The sequence below is a fragment of the Xenopus laevis genome, chromosome 1L, assembly GCF_017654675.1.
Source record: "Xenopus laevis strain J_2021 chromosome 1L, Xenopus_laevis_v10.1, whole genome shotgun sequence".
Taxonomy (NCBI): domain Eukaryota; kingdom Metazoa; phylum Chordata; class Amphibia; order Anura; family Pipidae; genus Xenopus; species Xenopus laevis.
Window position 1 is genome coordinate 52,793,255 of NC_054371.1, and position 19,905 is coordinate 52,813,159.

Sequence of the window (19,905 nt, forward strand, 5' to 3'; positions counted from 1 at the left end):
GCTAACCAGGAGAATATCACAAAGTGGAACGAATCGAGCAGATGCCCTTGTTACTTGGTTAGTACTGTTATTCTTCGAGAGGAAGCATGAAGGTCTTGTGGATTCTAAGCACAGAGCAGAGTAAGCGCAATGTTGTTAATCCTGGCCTGTAGCCATTATGTGCTGCAAGCTGCGGCAACCAGTCCATTAACCTATGTGCTCTTCATTTGATTATTAGTGACGAGATGTGGAGCAAAATATTAGAAAAGGGTTTTTATGCATAAAAAAATGTATACTTTTACAGCAAGTGAAATTCATCCATTGCTTGCATCTACAACTTGATCTCTACTAATTTATTGGATCTAAAATGTTATTTATATGCACACCTATTGTCACTATGTTTGTTTCCCCTTCAGTAGAGTGCATGGATCATCTCTCCAACTAGAAGCAGTTACAATTGGCGGGTATCTGTTAGTGTAGTGGGGCACGTAGCATTTAAGAGAAACTATAAAAACAATTTGCATGTTTTTGGGTGGCCGTGGCCTGCTAGTTACTGAAGCTCCTTTCACTTTTGTGTGTAAAAGGGTAATTGTATCACAGCTTTCAAAGATAGATATGTGTGCCTAGTCCTTAAGTGGTGGTGTGATTTCCATAGTGGGTAGTGGATTTAGGGCACCATGCTACACTGCTTATACTGATCTGCCTCAACCAAAACTAGCCTGAATGTTTAGAACTACATTTGCAAAGCTCTGCCTAACGCTGAGCACCATTATGAGAACTTTCTATTTATGTTTACATTGAAATATACAGTATATCCATAAGTATATGGCTGAATGGCACTATATCTGATGGTAATGAATTTGGGTCCCAGTATAAGCTTTATCTGATCAGAAAGATGCATGACAGCATTCGCTCATCTGGAAGGTACTGAGCCAATGTGATAGCTGCTGTGTTAGGCTAGGGCCAGACAATGTTAACACTGTAGAACCTCCAAAAGGCGGTGAATCCACTGCCCTACTTGCCTTTTACAACTGTGGGACGATTTTAACACAAAATGCAAAATGTTGCGTTTCGGTGCCGAAATCCGCCGTGCCTTCATGCACCCGAGCGTAAACAATGCTTCCAGGTGCAGGCAGAGCAGGAGCAGAACAGAAGCGGGCATCTGGTTCTCGACCTGTGGAGAACAGCTAAGGCTAGGGCGAGATGGGGCAGAAAGCAGCCTGCCGAAAACCGGCTAATTTCAGCTAACGACTGCTAGTCAAATCTTCTTGTCTGCTCTCGTCCGACTCAGCGGAGAGACTTTGCGTTTGGACAAGATTCGGCTAGCGGTCAGGTGCGGATAGATTTCAGTAGGCTGATTTCTGCCCCCTCTTGCCCTAGCCTAATTGCTACTGCAGCGGTTATAGAAGGCTGGGTGCCCCGTACCCATATAAGCAGTTATTCCAGATACACTATGAGGTGCCATTACACTAACCACTAGCTCTGCTTTATACAAAGGGCATAAACCCTACAGCAGTAGGGCTGTGATACTGGAAAGAATAGCAGGCTGCCAGAGGGAAGCCATCAAGAATATCATTTTGAAGCAGGCGATTACCTTACTTTGGACCTATATGACTAGCATTCCCCCATTCAATGGCACAGAAAACCAACTTCAACTCTCAGGACCCTGGGAGGTTCTGTTAGAAAGCTGCTGGGTGGTCACAAGCTGGACATTGCATAAAGCACCAAGCCCATCGCTGCATTATAGGGAAAATGTTGGCTCACCATTGAAAGGCTCATCATGTGTTTTACGGGTGCCGTTATAGAGGGTATTTATTGGGGAAAGATACTTAACATTAAAGTACAATCAAGTGTCCCTACTAACAGATGATTGCAGAAAGATTGTGGTTTACTATAATAAAGCTCATGGTACTTTATATTTCTACTTCCAGCATCCATTAGTACATATCCATATACTGAGGCTGCAACAGCAAAGTGGCCAAAGATGGAAGAGTTTGGTTCAGCTAAGGAAATATATACTTGAAATGACAGACTGAGAAGATGCAAGTGAAAGAGGCAATCATAACCTTGAATAAAGCTAAATCCTGCTGCCTACCAGCTCTTCCTATAGTCCAGGTACCCGGACAGTCAATGCAATATGTGTTTCTATTAGTAGGAAGTAATGGAAATGTTTTAACATTTAGAATATAGAAAGACTAAGCTTTTAATGATAGAGGGTGCCACAGCTCAGCTGACTTTGCCATCTCTAATAACAGTTTCCAAGTTTCATGCTTCCTGCCCTCTAAATAGTGTCTATAGATTAAATGTGGTTTGTCTAATCACCAAGGGTTCCACGTGCTGCTTTAGGTGCTCGAGAAGTTCTAATATGTTCTTCTTTGTGATGATCCCCAAGACAGTCCTGAAACAGATTATGTTATGCTAATAACTGAGTTTGAACTACAAATGGAAAAAAAAAAAACAGTGACACAACAGAAAATAATGACAATGTGGAAGTGGATGAAATGATGATAATGATTGGAACAACAGATAGTTTAGCCCCCAAAATTAGCTAAGTAGGAAAAAAAAAAGCCTAGCATGTTTAGTGTAATGGGATGTCACAATTAACAAGGGTAAGAATGCTCAGCAACACACTGTGCATAATACCCCCCCCCCCCCACTAAACTCTGCTGACCAAAGTAGACATCAGCAAATTTAATGTAAGGAATTATTAAACAGAAGCAAATACAACAACAGGTTACATATTAAGATGCCAATACATTGGCAAATATTTACTACTGGTGTGGTCACTCCAGACAGAGTTGGCCCATATATGAGACCAAAACAACAGCCTGCCCAACGGATATTGATTCAGGGAACCTTCCAGGTATCTATTGACCAGTTTGAAATCCAATTGGTAAGGATCTTGTCACTTACAGGTCTGTATAAAACCTCTGTGACCAAATAAGATCTTCTTTTTTTGCTACACGCGTGGATCTTTCAGTGCATGGCCAGCTGTAGACTACTTGTAACATACAAAGATGTAATTACGGCATAAAAAATACCGAAATCTTTGCCCTTTTTTTAATGCATCATCTCTGCCAGAATAAACTGCCAGACAGATTCAGCTGACATTTGGACACAAGGTCCAACAGTTTTTGGAGCTCAATATTCAACTCTGTGTCAAAAAGCTGGACTCATCTGCAGATCATGGATCCTCCATCAGGACAATGTTCCTGAGCACCCAGCAATGGTTAAATGCTAAAAAAAAGATCTAAAAAATGCCATTGGAAAAGGCACTCTTCAAATTTGGGAGAACGTAACAGTTTGCAAAAGAAGGCTGGTCCAGACTGTCAGAATTGGAGATGGTGGCAGCTCACTTATCAACATCTGTCCTCCTCTCATCTCTGCACAAAGCGTGGCTGCCTTTCCTGTCAGTTGCCATATTTGATATTCAAAACAAAATCAGGCTGGTACTAGACTGCCTTCCAAAAGTTGTTGGAAGGCAGTTTCCTCATCTCATGGCTTCACAAGAAGCCCTCTTTCCAAGAAGGGCCTAAAGGCTTCCGAGTTTACTCTGTACTGATCTGGGTACTCTCTCTAGACCTTATCACATTAGGGACCATTTGCTAACTTTTAAAGTGACAGCACACATTATTTGGTCTGAGACTACATTAAAGGAATTGTTTAGTGTAAAAATAAAAACTGGGTAAATAGATAGGCTGTGCTAAATTAATTATGTTTCTAATATAGTTAGTTAGGCAAAAATGTAATGTATAAAGGCTGGAGTGACTGGATGTCTAACAAAATAGCCAGAACACCAGAATACTTCCTGCTTCTCAGCTCTCTTGGTTTACACTGACTGGATACCCTGGTTACCAGGCAGTAACCAATCAGAGACTTGAGGGGAGGCCACATGGGTCATATCTGTTGCTTTTGAATCTGAGCTGAATGCTGAGGATCAATTGCAAACTCACTGAACAGATATGTCCCAAGTGGCCCCCCTTCAAGTCACTGACTAACTCAAAGTTAGAGAGCTGAAAAGCAGGAAGTAGTGTTCTGGCTATTATATTAGACATCCAGTCACTCCAGCCTTTACACATAACATTTTTGGCTAACTAACTATATTAGAAACATGTTGTATTTTGCACAGCCTATCTATTTACACAGGTTTTATTTTCATACTGAACTGTTCCTTTAAGGGCAACTAATGTTTTACAGAGCAGCTACTTGTTTACTTGGTCCTCTATACAAACCTTTACAAGGTTTTTTTTTTGGCTGAAGCAAGCTTTTATTAGGTTCTTCGGGTGTCAGACATTTCTGATCATGCGCCCTATCCAGTTGTTAGGGCTTTGCTATTTGTTACTTCTTCCTATGACATAAAATGAACCTTGCTTTTCATAGTCTTGCATTAATCTGTAATTGACCTAAAGATATCTATACAATGTCACTCTCATATAAGCTGCCTAAAGTGATGTGAAGAAAACAGTTCTTGTTTTGTTTGCCATTGTGTTGCAAATAACAGCACTACATATTTTTCAATATTTTCCTGCATAATATGATATGACACCAGTCTGGTCATTGTAAATAAACTTGCCTAAAAAATTCAGCACAGGCCAAACCTATAAAATAAACAAACTGGTAGGTCAGGTTTCAATAGCACAGGGCCTCCTTGGAAAGTTCCCACTTACTCCTTAAAGGAACAGTTCAGTATAAAAATAAAAACTGGGTAAATAGATAGGCTGTGTAAAGTATAAAATGTTTCTAATATAGTTAGTTAGCCAAAAATGTAATGTATAAAGGCTGGAGTGAGTGGATGTCTAACATAATAGCCTGAACACTACTTCCTGCTTTACACTCTCTTGGCTTTCACTGATTGGTTACCAGGCAGTAACCAATCAGTGACTTGAGGGGTGGGACACAACTGTTTGAATCTGAGCTTAATGTTAAGAATCAATTGCAAACTTACTGAACAGATATGTACCATGTGGCCCCCCTTCAAGTCGCTGACTAACTCAGAGTTAAAGAACTGAAATGCAGGAAGTAATGTAGATAATGTTTTATGTTTTAATATAATTATATTGAAATTTTTTTATTTTGCACAGCCTATTTACACAGTTTTTATTTTTACGCCGAACTCTCTTTAGTCTAAAACTACTGCTTAGGCAAGACCTGCCATATTCTTAGTATCCAATAACGAGTATTTTGAACAAACATACAACTGGGTTTATAAGGAACACAGAATGTTGGAATTGACAAACCACCTTCTGAGCCACCAGTGTTCCTGTGTGAGGTGGTCCTGAGGGCAGGTTTCCAAAACAAGATTTCAACTTTATAGCTACTTAATGCGGTTCATGTTTAAAAATAAAACTAAATTTAATTTGATACTAATTCTTTTAATAACGTTAGGAGATTGCTATTCTAAACTAAAATGTTTGCGAGAGAACAAGTTTTTAAAATAAGGAACATTTCGTAGAGTATATGTGCAGTGTGTTCAAGAATTCATATATTACAGAAGAGCAGAAGAGTGCATGCTGCATAAAATGGGGCACAGTTTGCTTGTTAGTCACAGCAACATCTTCATTTAGATCTGATTAAGCCCCTGGAAATGCTGGTAAAGCAAGCAGAAGCAAACAAGCCATGCGATGTCTTGAGGGTCTACTGATGTATGAAAAAACAACCAATGATTTTCACCAAGAGATAGGCAGCAATTTGCCAGCCAGCTGTTGCTAAGCAAAAATATCCTGAAGGGGTTCAGTTCTTCAACAACTGCTGTGCAAATTACTTTGCCTGATTAAGCCTTTACTGCATAATATTAATAGCATGGGATTGTATAACAACAACAACAGCAGCATATATTTGGAAGCTTCATAAGAAAACAAAATGAGAAATAAACATTCTATTTTTATGGCTGCTGAAAAAGCTGGGACAATTATGCCTCCAGGAGGCCACTGCATTCAGTCCAGCAATCTCCTGTAATTAGATGCTTGCAAGACAGATGGCATGTGGACTGAATCTCTCTAAATACAAGATTTATAGTGTAAAATCTCAAGGGATTCTGTAGTTACAGCTAATATATGGCAAGGACCATGCGCATAATTCTGCTAAGGTAACTCCATGATACTACTTGCACACACTATTAGGTGGAGAAAGTAGCAGAAACTCTGCTTAAGGGCAAGTGCTGACTGACCCATGGTGTGCATGCCTAATCATTGGCTTAAATGCCGACCTTCAGTGCAGGAAGGAAGGGAGCTCATTATTTCATTACATATGCCTTTAGGTGAGTTTTTGACAATAATCATATCTGCCCATTTACAATAAAGATGCTTCCAAAACAGTGAAGTCTAAACAAGAAGAAAGTGTTTAGTAACTCACCCATTGTGCGTCACAAGGCACTGTCTGAGCCCCAGCTTACGGAATAGGTCCACCACTATTTCCATTGGTGTCTGGTCAGTCACGGTGAAAGGACTCATGTCTAGGATGCTGCGTAGCTTAAGCGGGCGAGGGCTTTCTGCAGGAAGGGATGGGGTGTGCTGGGCAAAGCACACTCGAGAGCTACCAACGATACCTTCTTGCTTTTTTCTTGCATTTTCTTAAATAAAAGAGAAGTGTAAAGGAAGAAAGAAAAAGGAGTTATAGCTATTTTTTCTTAAAGGGGAACTATCACGAAAATTTATGTTCACTATCCCTCTCTCAGCATCTGTTTCTCTTCATTCTGTCTTCTTGCAACAGTTGGGTGTCAGATAGCCATTGCCAGTTAGAGTTAATATATCTTATATGGAGGCTCCCTTTCCTAGCAGATGTATTCAAGCTCATTCAAATAACTGATTCCAGTGCAAACAAAAACTAAAAAAATAATTGCCTTCTGCATGTAGACAGACAGGATTTCTGGTGATTTTAATAGAGTGAGCTCTAATACATCTTCTAGGCAAAAGGAGCCCCCCCCCCCTATAAGATCTAACTGTCTAAGAATATTTGACACCAACTGCTGCATGAAGAGAGAATGAAGAGAAACAGATGCTGAGAGAGGAATAGTGAACATAAAATTGATTATTTCAGAAACACGACAGAATTTTTAATTGATTGTATTTAGAAAGTTTCCTATTTAATTATGCTGAAGCTTATATTAAATTTTCATTTTCGCAATTGTTCCCTTTAACCAAAGAATGCACATATATTTATAGTAATCAAAGCTGTGCGCAGATGCCAAAAGGGACAGCCTTAGAAATATTTTATATAACTAATTTCCAGTTTTACCTCAGGATCTTTTTTGACTGTGGTGAAGAGGCCACTAAATCATCCCTGCGGGTGCACAGCTTGAAAATACTCACCACTGCATGTGTTAAGTGTGCAAGTGATAAAGTGTGCATCAAAATTCATACCGTAAGTCTACTAGAAAATCATATAGACATTAAATAAACTCAATAGGCTGGTTTTGCTTCCAATAAAGATTAATTAGATCTTAGTTTGGATAAAGTACAAAGTACTGTTTTATCATTACACAAAGGAAAGGAAATCATTTTTAAAAATTTGGATTATCTGAATTAAATGGAGTCTATGGGAGAAGGCCTTTCTGTAATGAGGAGCTTTCCGGATAATGGGTTTCTGGATAATGGATTCCATACCTGTTATTATGAAAATGGTTTATTTACATGAAACAGGGTTTCACATATGGACTGATTTATCCAATGTATTTTTATAGAGGCTTACTTTGTTCGGGGGGTATAGTTTTACATTAAAACGAGGCACATAACTGGTCATCTGACAAACATGTTACAAAACACTGTGATAAGTGAAGATGTTTTATTTAATTCTAATATAAGCAGTGAATTGCAGTTTCTCTTTAACAGACCTAGGGTCTTACAGGTGCAAATCTGTGTTGTTAGTTGTAGTAGTAGTAGTAGTTTTTAGGAACTAAGAAAAAACTATTCACAGTACGATGTGCTCACAAAAAATCATCCTTACCTATGGCTAATGTCAAATCTCTTCTCAGAGCAAATCCCACGAGGCGCTGTGACTCCTTAGACATGATGACAGGGAAGCCATTGTAGCTGGTGTCATTGATGAGACTTTCAACATCATCAACCGTCATATTATCTTGAGTTAGAACAGCCAATGGAGGATCGGTTCTTCTTGGTCTCATCACATCACGAGCCAGAGTTGTATGTGTGAATTCCTCCTTGGCATCCAAAAATGGATATCCATTGAGCCGTATATGAGCTTCATATATACCTTCCCTTCCAAAGGCATCCCCAACCCACTTACTGGTCATCACTGCCGCCATAAGGGGGACAATATATTCAAGGCCCCCAGTTAGCTCAAATACTATGACTACAAGAGAGACTGTCATCCGTGTCACACCACCTAAAGGGAAAAATATTGTATAAGGTATAAATATATCAATTTCCCATTGATATATGTTTTAAAATCAGAACACATAAAAACTACTGGGGGATATCTAAAGCTGAAATGCTGAGCCTGTTTTAAGAAGACCTACCGTACTAAAAAACTGATGAATAGGTATGTGCCTGGTACACATCTATGGTATGTCATGTGGTATATGCCATTCTAATGAGGTACAAAAATCAGTGGAATAGTAATAAATAAAACGACAGAGCGGTAAAGGAAGAAATCCAAAGTTAAAGGAGATGTTCACCTTTTGCCCAGTTCCACCAAAATTGCTACACACTAGATTCATGTAGCGGTAATCAATCCAATTAATTTTATTAATAATTAAACTCAGCACTCACCTGATCTTTTGGTGAAGCATAATTGCAGAGATCTGTAACAAGTAAGAATAGCACTGGTTTTATGCACTAAGGAGCAATTATGGGCCACAATCCTTTACTTACACAGGATTGGTCCTATTGGCTGCTGGATAGTGTTCAGGAATGCGCAGCAGCTGTCCTTATTGAAGATTTTTACTGCTGCAAATATCTGCATTTCATGGTGGGGGAGGGGGAAGGATATCCCCTTCTCTAGGGGAAAGGCTCAAGGCACCTTAGGGTAAGTGCTGAGTTTAATTACTAATAAAATAAAAAGGATAGATTTTGTATGTATTTAAATTTAACCTATCGCATACTTTAATTTAATCACATATGACCAATGTTTTAAGGCTGGTCTCCTGAGTATAGAGATACTAGTAGCAGCTAATTTTTGTGGCTACAAAATACCCTGCCATAGACAATACTAAGAATTGCCTCTGCTAGAATACAATCTATTGTCTTATTAAAGTCAATTATTACTATTGTCTATTTTGTAGCCATCAGTAGCTGCTACTAGTAGCTCTGTGTCTTCACCCACAAAGGAACAGTAACACCTAAAAAGTGTTTTAAATTATTGAACATATCAAGTACTCTAGCCCTGCACTGGTAAAACATGCATGTGTTTGCTGCAGAAACACTACTATAGTTCATATCAATAAGCTGCTCTGTAGCAATGGTCGGAAATTGAAAAAAGGCTATATGGCATTAGTGGATAATAGATAACACCATTATGTTCTACAGAGTTTATCTGCAATCTGCTATGTAACCTGAGCCTTTTCTCCTTTGAATGGCTGCCCCTATTGCTACACAGCAGCTTGTTTATATGAACTATAGTAGTGTTTCTGAAACAAACACAACAGTTTTACCAGTGCAGGGCAACACTGCATTATATTTTTATTATTTTTAGGGCAGAGAGACACACGGTTAGATTCAGGGAGATTAGTCGCCGGGTGACAAATCCCCTCTTCTTCGGGTCGACTAATCTCCCGAACTGCCTTCCCGTCGGCTTGAATGTAAATCACCGGTGGGATGAAACTTGGATTGCTTCGTTTTCCGAAGTTGTCCGAAGAGGCAACTTCGGGCGACTTTGGAAAACGTATCGATACGAGTGTCATCCGGCGGGCGATTTACATTCTAGCCGGCGGGAAGGCAGCGGAAGCAGTTCAGTCAGAGATTAGTCGCCCCAAAGAAGAGGAGATTTGTCGCTGGGCGACTAAACTCCACGAATCTGAACGTGTGTCTCTGCCCTAAAACACTTTCATTTTTTGATGTTACTGTTCCTATATTATGCTTCAAGTGGATTGTGGCACTCCAAACACTGTAAGCAGAAGTTAACAGAAGTTGCCTGTAGGAATACATAACAGGCTAGGGCAACACATAATAGAATAATGGCAACATATACCAGAATCATGGCAAGACATCACTGACAAATAGGATTCAGATCAGTGCTGAAGAGCACAAGATGCAGATATTGATGGATATTTATAAAGAGAAAGAGAGTTTATACAAATATAATGAATTGCCTATGTATTATATTAATAGGTAAAGTGTATTGCACTGTTTTCGGGTGAATTACATACCTAGACATGCAGCAGCACCAACCATAGCATATAGCCCAGGAGTTATACAGTCAGCTCCCACTTCACACCACTCCTTGAACCAGTCATGATGATAATAAGCCAGTTGTTCCACTGCAATTCCCACAATACGCCCTGCTATGGCACCAATCGCCATGCTTGGGATAAACAGGCCTGAAGGGACCTAAAACAGAGCAAAATTATGTAAAATTAAAGAAGGATTGCCTGCTGTGTGCTCTAAGAACCCTACAAGTTCCTTGCGTTATTTTGAACGGAATATCTATACTGTGTATTCCAGATACCAATACCAATACCCTTTGAGCACAATCTTTGGGGGCAGATAGTACAAAATTATGTATTTTCTCACAAAATACCAAAATTTGTAGTGTACCCTGGCCTAAAAATTTTTGTGCACTGCTTGAATTGAACATCAGTTGGTGTGGCAGTCAAAGCTGTGGAGTTGGGAGTCACCAAAAACGTACCAACTTCAACTCCTAATAACTTTAATACAAGCCCTGAAAATAATCAACTCAGGTTTAAGAGCTTCTATGAAGGACGATATGGCAGAAGCAATTCTGTTTCTAATGGTGGCCATACACGGGCAGATAAAGCTGCCGATTTGACAGCTTATCTGCACGTGTATGGGGGCTTCCGACAGGTCTTCCCGATTGATATCTGGCCACGATATCGATCTGGAAGGTTGGATTTTTACCTGACCGACCCGTCGGAGCCCCTTGGCGCATCGTAATTCGATCGTTCGGCCGTACGGCCGAACGTTCGAATTACCCCCCGATATAGCCATGCAGTTAGTGGCATATCGGGGAAAGATCCGCTCATTTGGCGATGTCGCCAAACGAGCGGATCTTTGAGTCTATGGCCACCTTAAGAACAATACTTCATTTTGGATTGTATTTAGCAGCTATTCTACAGCTATATGCCAGGTTCAATTGATATACAGTATAAGTTGTTTTAGGTTTTCCAATAGTTTTTGGTTTTTGTAGTTTAACTTTGATTTTGGTTTAGAATTACCAAAGGATATGGTTTATATTTTTGAGCTTTAGCAGTGATAAAATGCCTTGCATGTTGTGTAATTAACTTCTTTCAATCAACATGGACATTATATTAGTATAATAAAGGAACAAAATTACCAGCAAATGAAAGTTTTTTTTTAAATAATTAACATATATGTGCTGTTAGCATACACTGGCAAAAGCTGTGCGTTTGCTTCATAAAGACTACTATAGTTTATAAACAAGCTGCTGTGTAGCCATGGGGGCAGCCATTCAAGCTGGGAAAAAAGCCACAGGTTACATAGCACATAACAGATAAAACACCATTGTACTGGACAGGGCTTATCTGTTATGTGCTATATAACCTGTGCCTTTTTTTCCAGCTTGAATGGCTGCCCCCATGGCTACACAGCAGCTTATTTATATAAACTATAGTAGTCTTTCTGAAGCAACACACCCGTTTTACCAGTGCAGAGCAACAGTACATTATATTTTAATTGCTTTTTTACACTTTCAGTTTTTGGGGTTTTTAGTTTTCCTTTAAAAACACAGGAGTTGGATGTACCATAAACTGTAGAGTCAGAATTGAAGGATTTATGTACCGACTCCACAGTCCTGGTGGCAATACACTTAAAGTCACTCTGGTTTGGAGACAACCTGTGCACCACCTACTACAGAAAGCAGAGGCACTTTAAGCCCCAAATTCCAACACTTCATGGAACATAGTAAGAGAGGAGTTGCATTTTGTCTAAAGGTTAGATGCAGACAGACATGGAATGACTGTATTTTAAACTTAAACTATAACTCTGAATGTAGTCTACTATGTACATTAGGCTATACACATAACCATGTCATACATACTTAGGGGCACATTTACTAAGCTCGAGTGAAGTATAGAATGAATAAAGTAGAATTTCGAAGTTTTTTTTGGCTACTTCGACCATCAAATTGGCTACTTCGACTTCGAATCGAACGATTCAAACTAAAACACGTTGGACTATTCGACCATTCGATAGTCGAAGTACTGTCTCTTTAAAAAAAACTTTGATTACCAACTTCGCCACCTACAACCTACCGAGCACCAATGTTAGCCTATGGGGACCTTCCCCATAAGCTTTCTGAGTAATTTCTGATCGAAGGAAAATCCTTTCGATTAGTTGTTTAGAAGGATTTAATCGTTCGATTGAAGTAAATGCGGTATATCAAAATATCAAAGTCGAAGGATTTTACTTTCCAGGGTTAATTAACCCTGGATATTCGACCCTTAGTAAATGTGCCCCCTAAGGTTTTTTATTTTAAACACTGTATTCATTTGAGTAATAAAGGTTATGGTTTTAATTGAAGTGCCATTTTTTTACCCTGTTTTCTTTCCTAATAAGCACTAGAACACTAGAACAGCTCACTGACCTAATCACAAGTGCTTGCCACTATGACGTGTTACACTCAAGATTTTATTTATTTGAAAAAAAGAAGAACAATAAAGTCTACAAAATGATTATTCAGGTCGCAAGTCTCTATTGTCCTCAGCAAGGAATGTTTAATCCTCCACCTTCCTATTTAATCACATTAGCATTTCAGTACTAGTCCTACAGCTTGGTTTATCTACTCTATTCAACTACAAGTGTCAAATATATACACAGTATTTACCACACGATCTGTGTGCAGTATATACCCATATAAGCTCTGTTTAGTTTGAGCAAAATAAATACAACATATTAGAAATGTATTCTGTCTGTTTAATTGAAAAAAAAATCCATATTTTTCTTATTTGTCTAAACATAAAGTTAATGGCTTGTGGCACTTGTGGCACTGTCTGATCCAACCAGCTGCGCTAATAGTTGTATGAAAGTTGGATTCGATTTCAGTTTATCACTAGCAGTTGGATTTATTAATGTGTGTTTCTCTTTGATAAAGTAAATATGCTAAAGTGCTCTGTATTATGGCTTTTTCTAATCTATATTGTTGCCTGGGGTCAATTTATTATGGAGGTAACATGTATCTAGATTCTTTACAATTAATTCATATTCATTTTATGTGGCTAGCAATGAGTAATGATGTGAAATGTTTTAATACCTGTGTGCATTAGGATATTAACCACTCACACATTATTTACCTTAATGCCAAAAGTGAAGACGGTCATAATAATCTTGAACACCAGAGCCAAGCACAACTGCCAGATTGCCGAGTACACCCCAGTCCCTGCAGGGCGGTCAGGTATATCGTCCACAATTTTGCTGCTGTTCATATCGTTTTTATAGTCACACAAAGAAGAGGATTCTAGAGGCCCACAATCTGTGAATAACTCCTTTATCAGCTGGCTGGTGTTAAAACGTGTGTACGGATTGGGAAAAGCAATAACTGCTGTGATGGCTGCCACGATGATAACCTCCAATACTGGATACTTCCCAAACCTGGTTGTTTTGCGCCTCCTGCACCAGGCAATGTTTGCACGGATAAAGAACGCTCCCCAAAGTCCTCCAAATACACCCAATAGGATAAATGGGATGAGTTCAAACAAATACCATGGGGTGTGATACTCTACATAGAAAAGGACAAGACGGCTGTTCCCGAAAGGGTTGATTGACCTTAGAACAAATGCTGCTACTAAGGCTGCAAAGAATGATCTCCACAATGTCTTTAAAGGGAAGTAGTAGCTTACCTGTAATAAGCAGAAAAACAACAAAGCTTCAATTAAATATATATATACTAAAACATACAGCCCAGTGTTGGTACCTCTTTGATACTTTGGAGATAGAGCAGCTAAAACAAGACAAATGTTATTCAATATATATATATATATATATATATATATATATATATATATATATATATATATATATATATATATATATATATATATATATATATATATATATATAAAAATCGAATGAATGCTGTTGCACAACAGGGTCTTGCAAAAAAAAAAAAAAAAGTAATTATTTATTGTTGCACAGATCGACGTTTCGACCCTCACTGGGGCCTTTGTCAAGATCTTGACAAAGGCCCCAGTGAGGGTCGAAACGTCGATCTGTGCAACAATAAATAATTACTTTTTTTGCAAGACCCTGTTGTGCAACAGCATTCATTCGATTTTTATACATATATTCTGTTAGCACCAGGGCAACAAACCCAGATAAGTGAGTGCAGGAGGCGTTCTACAATTTTTTTGTATATATATATATATATATATATATATATATATATACACACACACATATATACTGTATATATATATATATATATATATATATATATATATATATATATATATATAACAGCGTGTGTGGGCTGCACAACCTGAAAACAGTTGCTCATGCGTAAATAATTAGTAGAACGTAAGAACGTATAAAGTGATGGCATCCACAGGCTTTGTACAATTCGTCCATACACATAAACCTTTTTTTTTTCTTTTTTATCCTGCTTTTGTACAAATCCTGTGAGTGTGTGTGTGTGTATGTATGTATATATATATATATATATATATATATATATATATATATATATTTTATTATTATTATTATTATTAATTTATTTTTTAATTATTTATTATTTTATTTTATTTTTGTTTTTTCAGGAATGTGGGAGTAATTACAAAAACATGTGAGTAACACTGGGACAGTCAGGAATTAGATTTAACCAATCTGCTCCAGGAAATGTAATACTATATTACTACTGGACTGGATGAAATCTGAACTATTTTCCAAAAAAAAACATTACTATATTTTACCTCTTCCAGGCTAAAAAGTACACCACCTATGGGAGCTCCAAAAGCAACAGAAACACCAGCAGCTGATGCTGCTGACAAAACCTGTGGAAAGAATAAAATAGAACCTGTGAATTAAAAGTGGAACAACTTACAGAAATCTATAGGCAATCATTATGCTTTAAGGACAGTATTTTATTTGATCGCTTGCCTAGGCCTTCATAATGCATGAGCATTACAAGCAATAAATGTATCCTTTATTTGCCTCTGGGTAAGGTTAGAGAGCAACACATATACAGATACAAATTACTGCTGCATTTCCCCCCTCACAAACTTTGCTGATGAAGCTATGCTTAAATTTATGGACTGATCAGGTAATCCCCTTATGCAGAACATGCAGTGATGTGACACCAGTGGCTGCAGTGTAGAAGATAATAGCAATTATACAGTGTTCGACAATGAATAATACAAACACTGTAGCCAAATGTTTGGATGTTTATTTACCTATAAACAGATCACAAACTAGTGACTAGGAGTAAAACTGGCAAAACTAGAGGTTATTTCACCAATATGACCAGTTTGAGGTGGGCAATATTAGACTGATCTGATCTTTTGGCTCTTGGATTACAATTTCCACTATGCCAGCTGTCGGATCGAGGACCACATCAAAGTGAAGATGCGGTCCTACATCTAACAGGAAAATCAAACCTGCCTGCTCAACATATGTCCCCTTTTTGACCAGATATCGGTTGAGTAAGCCCGTTGAAGGGCTACATACAGAGGCAGATATGCTGTTGAATCGGTCTGAAGGGGGTGAATCGGCATCTTAAATATGCCTGTGTACCTTTCATCTTTTTCTTTATATAGCTAGTTTGGGAATGACAGGCAGGCCTATAAACAGCTCCTCGTATCTCAGTCCACTATTCAACATATACATCTCATTATGTATTATAATGAATAATGCACCCTTTTCTCCAAAATATAAGGATATATGAAGTCAATATACGGTTCTATGATCTGTATAAATGTCAGGAGACTCCCTTGACTTCTACTATCCTAATATTTAATAGCAAGGGGTACATAAGAATTTATGCCATTTAAGTGTGTACCAAAGATGGACTTACCTCTCTTTTCTTTGCCTCATTAGTGCTGTACTTGGGAAACAGGTAGGAAAATATGTTGCCACAACAGCATGCAACATGTACTAATGGTCCTTCTTTCCCTAAACTTAAACCTGAGGCCACAGCAAGAACCAGTGTGACAGTTTTTATCATTAATGTCCACTTTCCCAGGTATCCTCGGATGATGAATCCACTTAAAATAGTTTTAATCTAGGAACAAAAAAAATAAATGGTTACTGCAGAAAAAGTAGCAGAAAGCTTCCAGTGGCTTTATTGTTTTCTGATCAGTGTCCCAAATTAAGTTACAATATATTTTTATGGTATAAAAATAAAACTAGGCTGTGTCCTCTTGTAAAAATACTTTTTAATCATAGATCCAGGAAAGAACATACAGGAAGTCCGTACCACAAGACAAACGCTGCACAAGAGGAAGCAACACTTTCAAGAATTTAAGCTGTTTAAGCAGAGGATTCTACCCAGGGTCAGCGTTATGGGGGGGGGGGGGGGTCAGATTGGAGGCAGTGAATTCACAGTAACTGACCAGTGTGTACATTTACTCCGCACACAATAACCTGCCATCATTGATTATTTTTGTTTGTTGGCTTTAAATGCCATTTAAAAGCAACTACACTGTTCACCTTTTATAATATTTACAAGGCATCCTCTGGAATATATTATATTCTGGAAAAGTAAGTTTCTTAAATGGCAACACATACAACTTTTGTCCAGAGAAAAAGGTTGTATGGACAATAGCTTTTATTAAATAAGTTCTGCACCAGTTGCACCCATTATTATATTTGATCTGGTTTCTGAAGCGAGGCTTATGACATCCCACCGGCGATTCGCATTCTTGCTGACTAAATCTCTGTGTGCCACCACCCTAAGGGTAAGGTCACACTGTGAGATTCGGGGAGATTTAGTCATCTGGCGCTGGCGAGGAAACTTCGGGCAACTTCGGAAAACGAAGAGCCGCGAGTGCCATGCCGTAGGCGGAATACAGGGAGAAGCAGTTCCGGGAGATTATGCGCCCCAAAGAAAAGGTGATTAGTCGCTGGGCGACTAAATCTCCCCGAATCTCACAGTGTGACCTTACCCCAAGACACCTTTTAAACCTGAACCAGAAGACCCTAGCACAGATCAGTCTCCCTGACAAATTAATAATACTATTAAAGTATTTAAGAATAGGATTCCCTTGTTCTCTACTGGAGCACTGATATAGCTTGTTTAGATAAGGGCTATGCTGGGTAATCTAGATGCCCATGTGGCTGGTTACTGATACAGAGCGATACTGCATATCTGTACATGGCAGGGAAACACAGTAGTGGGGCTCATTTATCAACACTGGGCAAATTTGCCCATGGGCAGTTACCTATAGCAACCAATCAGTGATTAGCTTTTTGAAACCAGCTGCAAGCAGAACAGTGAATGCAGCAATTTGATTGGTTACCATGGGTTACTGCTCATGGGCAAATGTGCCCAGTGTTGATAAATGACCCCCAGTGAGCTTTACTGCTTTGCTACTCAAATGACCTTGTTTCAGGGGGTTAAGACACATTACAGCTGCCCCTTCAGGCTCCTTGCCAATGAGTTCAACAAATGCAAATCAGTTATACAAATGCAGTTATTTTAGAAACTGAAACAAGGATGTGGAAAAAAACTGAACAAAATCTAACCCTTTTAGTACATAAAACAGGAAAAGAAGGCACTGGTACCATTCGTGGACAGGACTGGATTCACTAAAGTTAATATCTTCTGCCTCAAGCTCAGCAAAGCTGGAGGAGTTAGTTAGTTAGTTACAGTAGCAGCACCACTTCTTACGGTTCCGCTCCAATGAACCACAGCAACAGAAGTAGTTGCTTTTAACGACACCCTCTGCTTACAGACATACCAGGCTTTAAAGGACCAGTAACAAACATGTGCCACCATGATATACATATTATTGACTACAGGTCTTTCCAGAAAGCCAATAAAGTATTATGAGACAGCATTTAATTCTATAATAGTATACTGAACCATAAATCAACCACCAAATCCTGCAATATCCCGTATAGCTACCATCACTGCTATAAAAATATATATTTATAAAGGTAATGGTTTCCAAGAAACAAGGGCAGTCTGCATGGTCCTAACTGCTGTAGATGACATAAAATAACTGTGTATCATTTACTGAGAAAAAAGCTGCTTGCTGCATCTCTTCCAGAAAGCGCCATCAGGTTACAGCTAGGGTTGCCACCTGGCCGGTATTTTACCGGCCTGGCCGGTAAAAATTATGGCTAATTCCAATGTTATTAATAGGGAAAAAAGATAAATATATAGGAAGGCCGGTATTTTTTCCCAGAAAAGGTGGCAACCCTAGTTACAGCACATACCACTGAGGAATGGTACACAGCACTTTAAAGGGATTCTGTCACAATTTTTATGGTGTCATTTTATTTCTAAATAACACTGTTTACACTGCCAATATTTCACTCTACAATATAAAATTTCATTCCTGAACCAGAAAGTATTTTATTAATTTATAATATTGGTGTGTAGGCAGCCATCTCAGGTCATTTTGCCTGGTCATGTGATCTCAGAAAAAGCCACTTTAGAATGGAACTGCTTTCTGGCAGGCTGCTGTTTCTCCTACTCAATGTAACTGAATGTATCACAGTGGGACCTGGATTTCTACTATTGGGTGCTGTTCATAGATCTACCAGGGAGCGGTTATCTGGTTACCTTCCCATTGTGCTGTTGTAAGGCTGCTGGGGGGGGGGGAAGATATCACTCCAACTTGCAGTACAGCAGTAAAAAGTGAATGAAATTTATCAGGGAAACTGACAATAAAAAAGATTTCAGTGCAGAAGTCTGCTGGAGCAGCACTATTAACTGATGCATTTTGAAAAAAACATGACTATGACAGTATACCTTTAAGGAACTTAAATGGCATGCTGGCCCTGGAAATTATATGTGCTTATTACAGAACAAATACACTTATGGCTGACAGATAATATCTTACTGGTGTGATTGCATAACATACACAATCATGGTAAGTTCTAGGCTGGTGCCCACAATGATCCCATTCAACACTGATTTAATTAACTGATTGATTTACTTTAAAGGAGGGGGATCGATGAGCCATGCTCCTGGTGTTGTAGCTTCAGTGCTCTAAACAGACTACATGTTCTTAATAAATAAACACCAGAATAAAAAGGAGAAACCAGTTAGCCAGATCTCAGTAGCACATGAAATGGTAGAACTCCTACGACTGGTGCTTCAAAGAATGGGAGCATTGTACAGCTCTGAATAATAAATCTCGCAATAGTGGCTATTGTTGTGCTGAAAGCTTTAGCATGTTTGGTATTTCAATAAAACTTAATAGCTAAGCTGAAAATAAGTCTACAGTAGACATTCTTCTACAGTAGACAACAATGCCTCCATCGCTCTCAAACTAGAGTTCATGTGTCTTTACATGTTAAGTATTCCATCTTAATAAGATACAGGTAACATGATTTGGCTTGCTAGAACCTAAAAGTGGGGTGGGTGTCATTAACCTTCATATAAGCTCTGTATAAATAATGCATAGATTGGTGGCCTCCGAGTTCAATATGAATATTTTTATTTTTTTTGGTTCAAGTGAGGTTTTGAAGTCACAAATCATCAGAGTATATAAAAGCATAGGCAAACTTGTTCCCAATTCGCAGATTAGGTAAATATCCATTTTAACTTACCATCAGATGCATTAACAGCGGATTTACCACGACATTTCTTATTGTTTTATTTACGTAACTAGCT

The 19,905-nt window shown here is 38.6% G+C and overlaps 1 protein-coding gene across 7 annotated transcripts in view; it reads right to left on the minus strand.

Moving 5' to 3' along the window:
• clcn3.L (chloride channel, voltage-sensitive 3 L homeolog) overlaps positions 1 to 19,905 on the minus strand; it is a 58,290-nt gene that overhangs the window by 2,629 nt on the left and 35,756 nt on the right. For 5 of the 7 annotated variants that reach the window (XM_018230846.2, XM_018230850.2, XM_018230842.2 and 2 more), the window contains 7 exons: positions 16,135 to 16,341; positions 15,035 to 15,115; positions 13,421 to 13,966; positions 10,301 to 10,481; positions 7,921 to 8,319; positions 6,331 to 6,547; positions 2,302 to 2,377 (listed from right to left, as the gene is read on the minus strand). In XM_018230846.2, the coding sequence (XP_018086335.1) occupies positions 2,302 to 2,377; positions 6,331 to 6,547; positions 7,921 to 8,319; positions 10,301 to 10,481; positions 13,421 to 13,966; positions 15,035 to 15,115; positions 16,135 to 16,341 (1,707 nt within the window). The remainder of the gene's footprint in view (positions 1 to 2,301; positions 2,378 to 6,330; positions 6,548 to 7,920; positions 8,320 to 10,300; positions 10,482 to 13,420; positions 13,967 to 15,034; positions 15,116 to 16,134; positions 16,342 to 19,905) is intronic. The other 2 variants (XM_018230868.2, XM_018230876.2) reach the window with 1 other exon arrangement.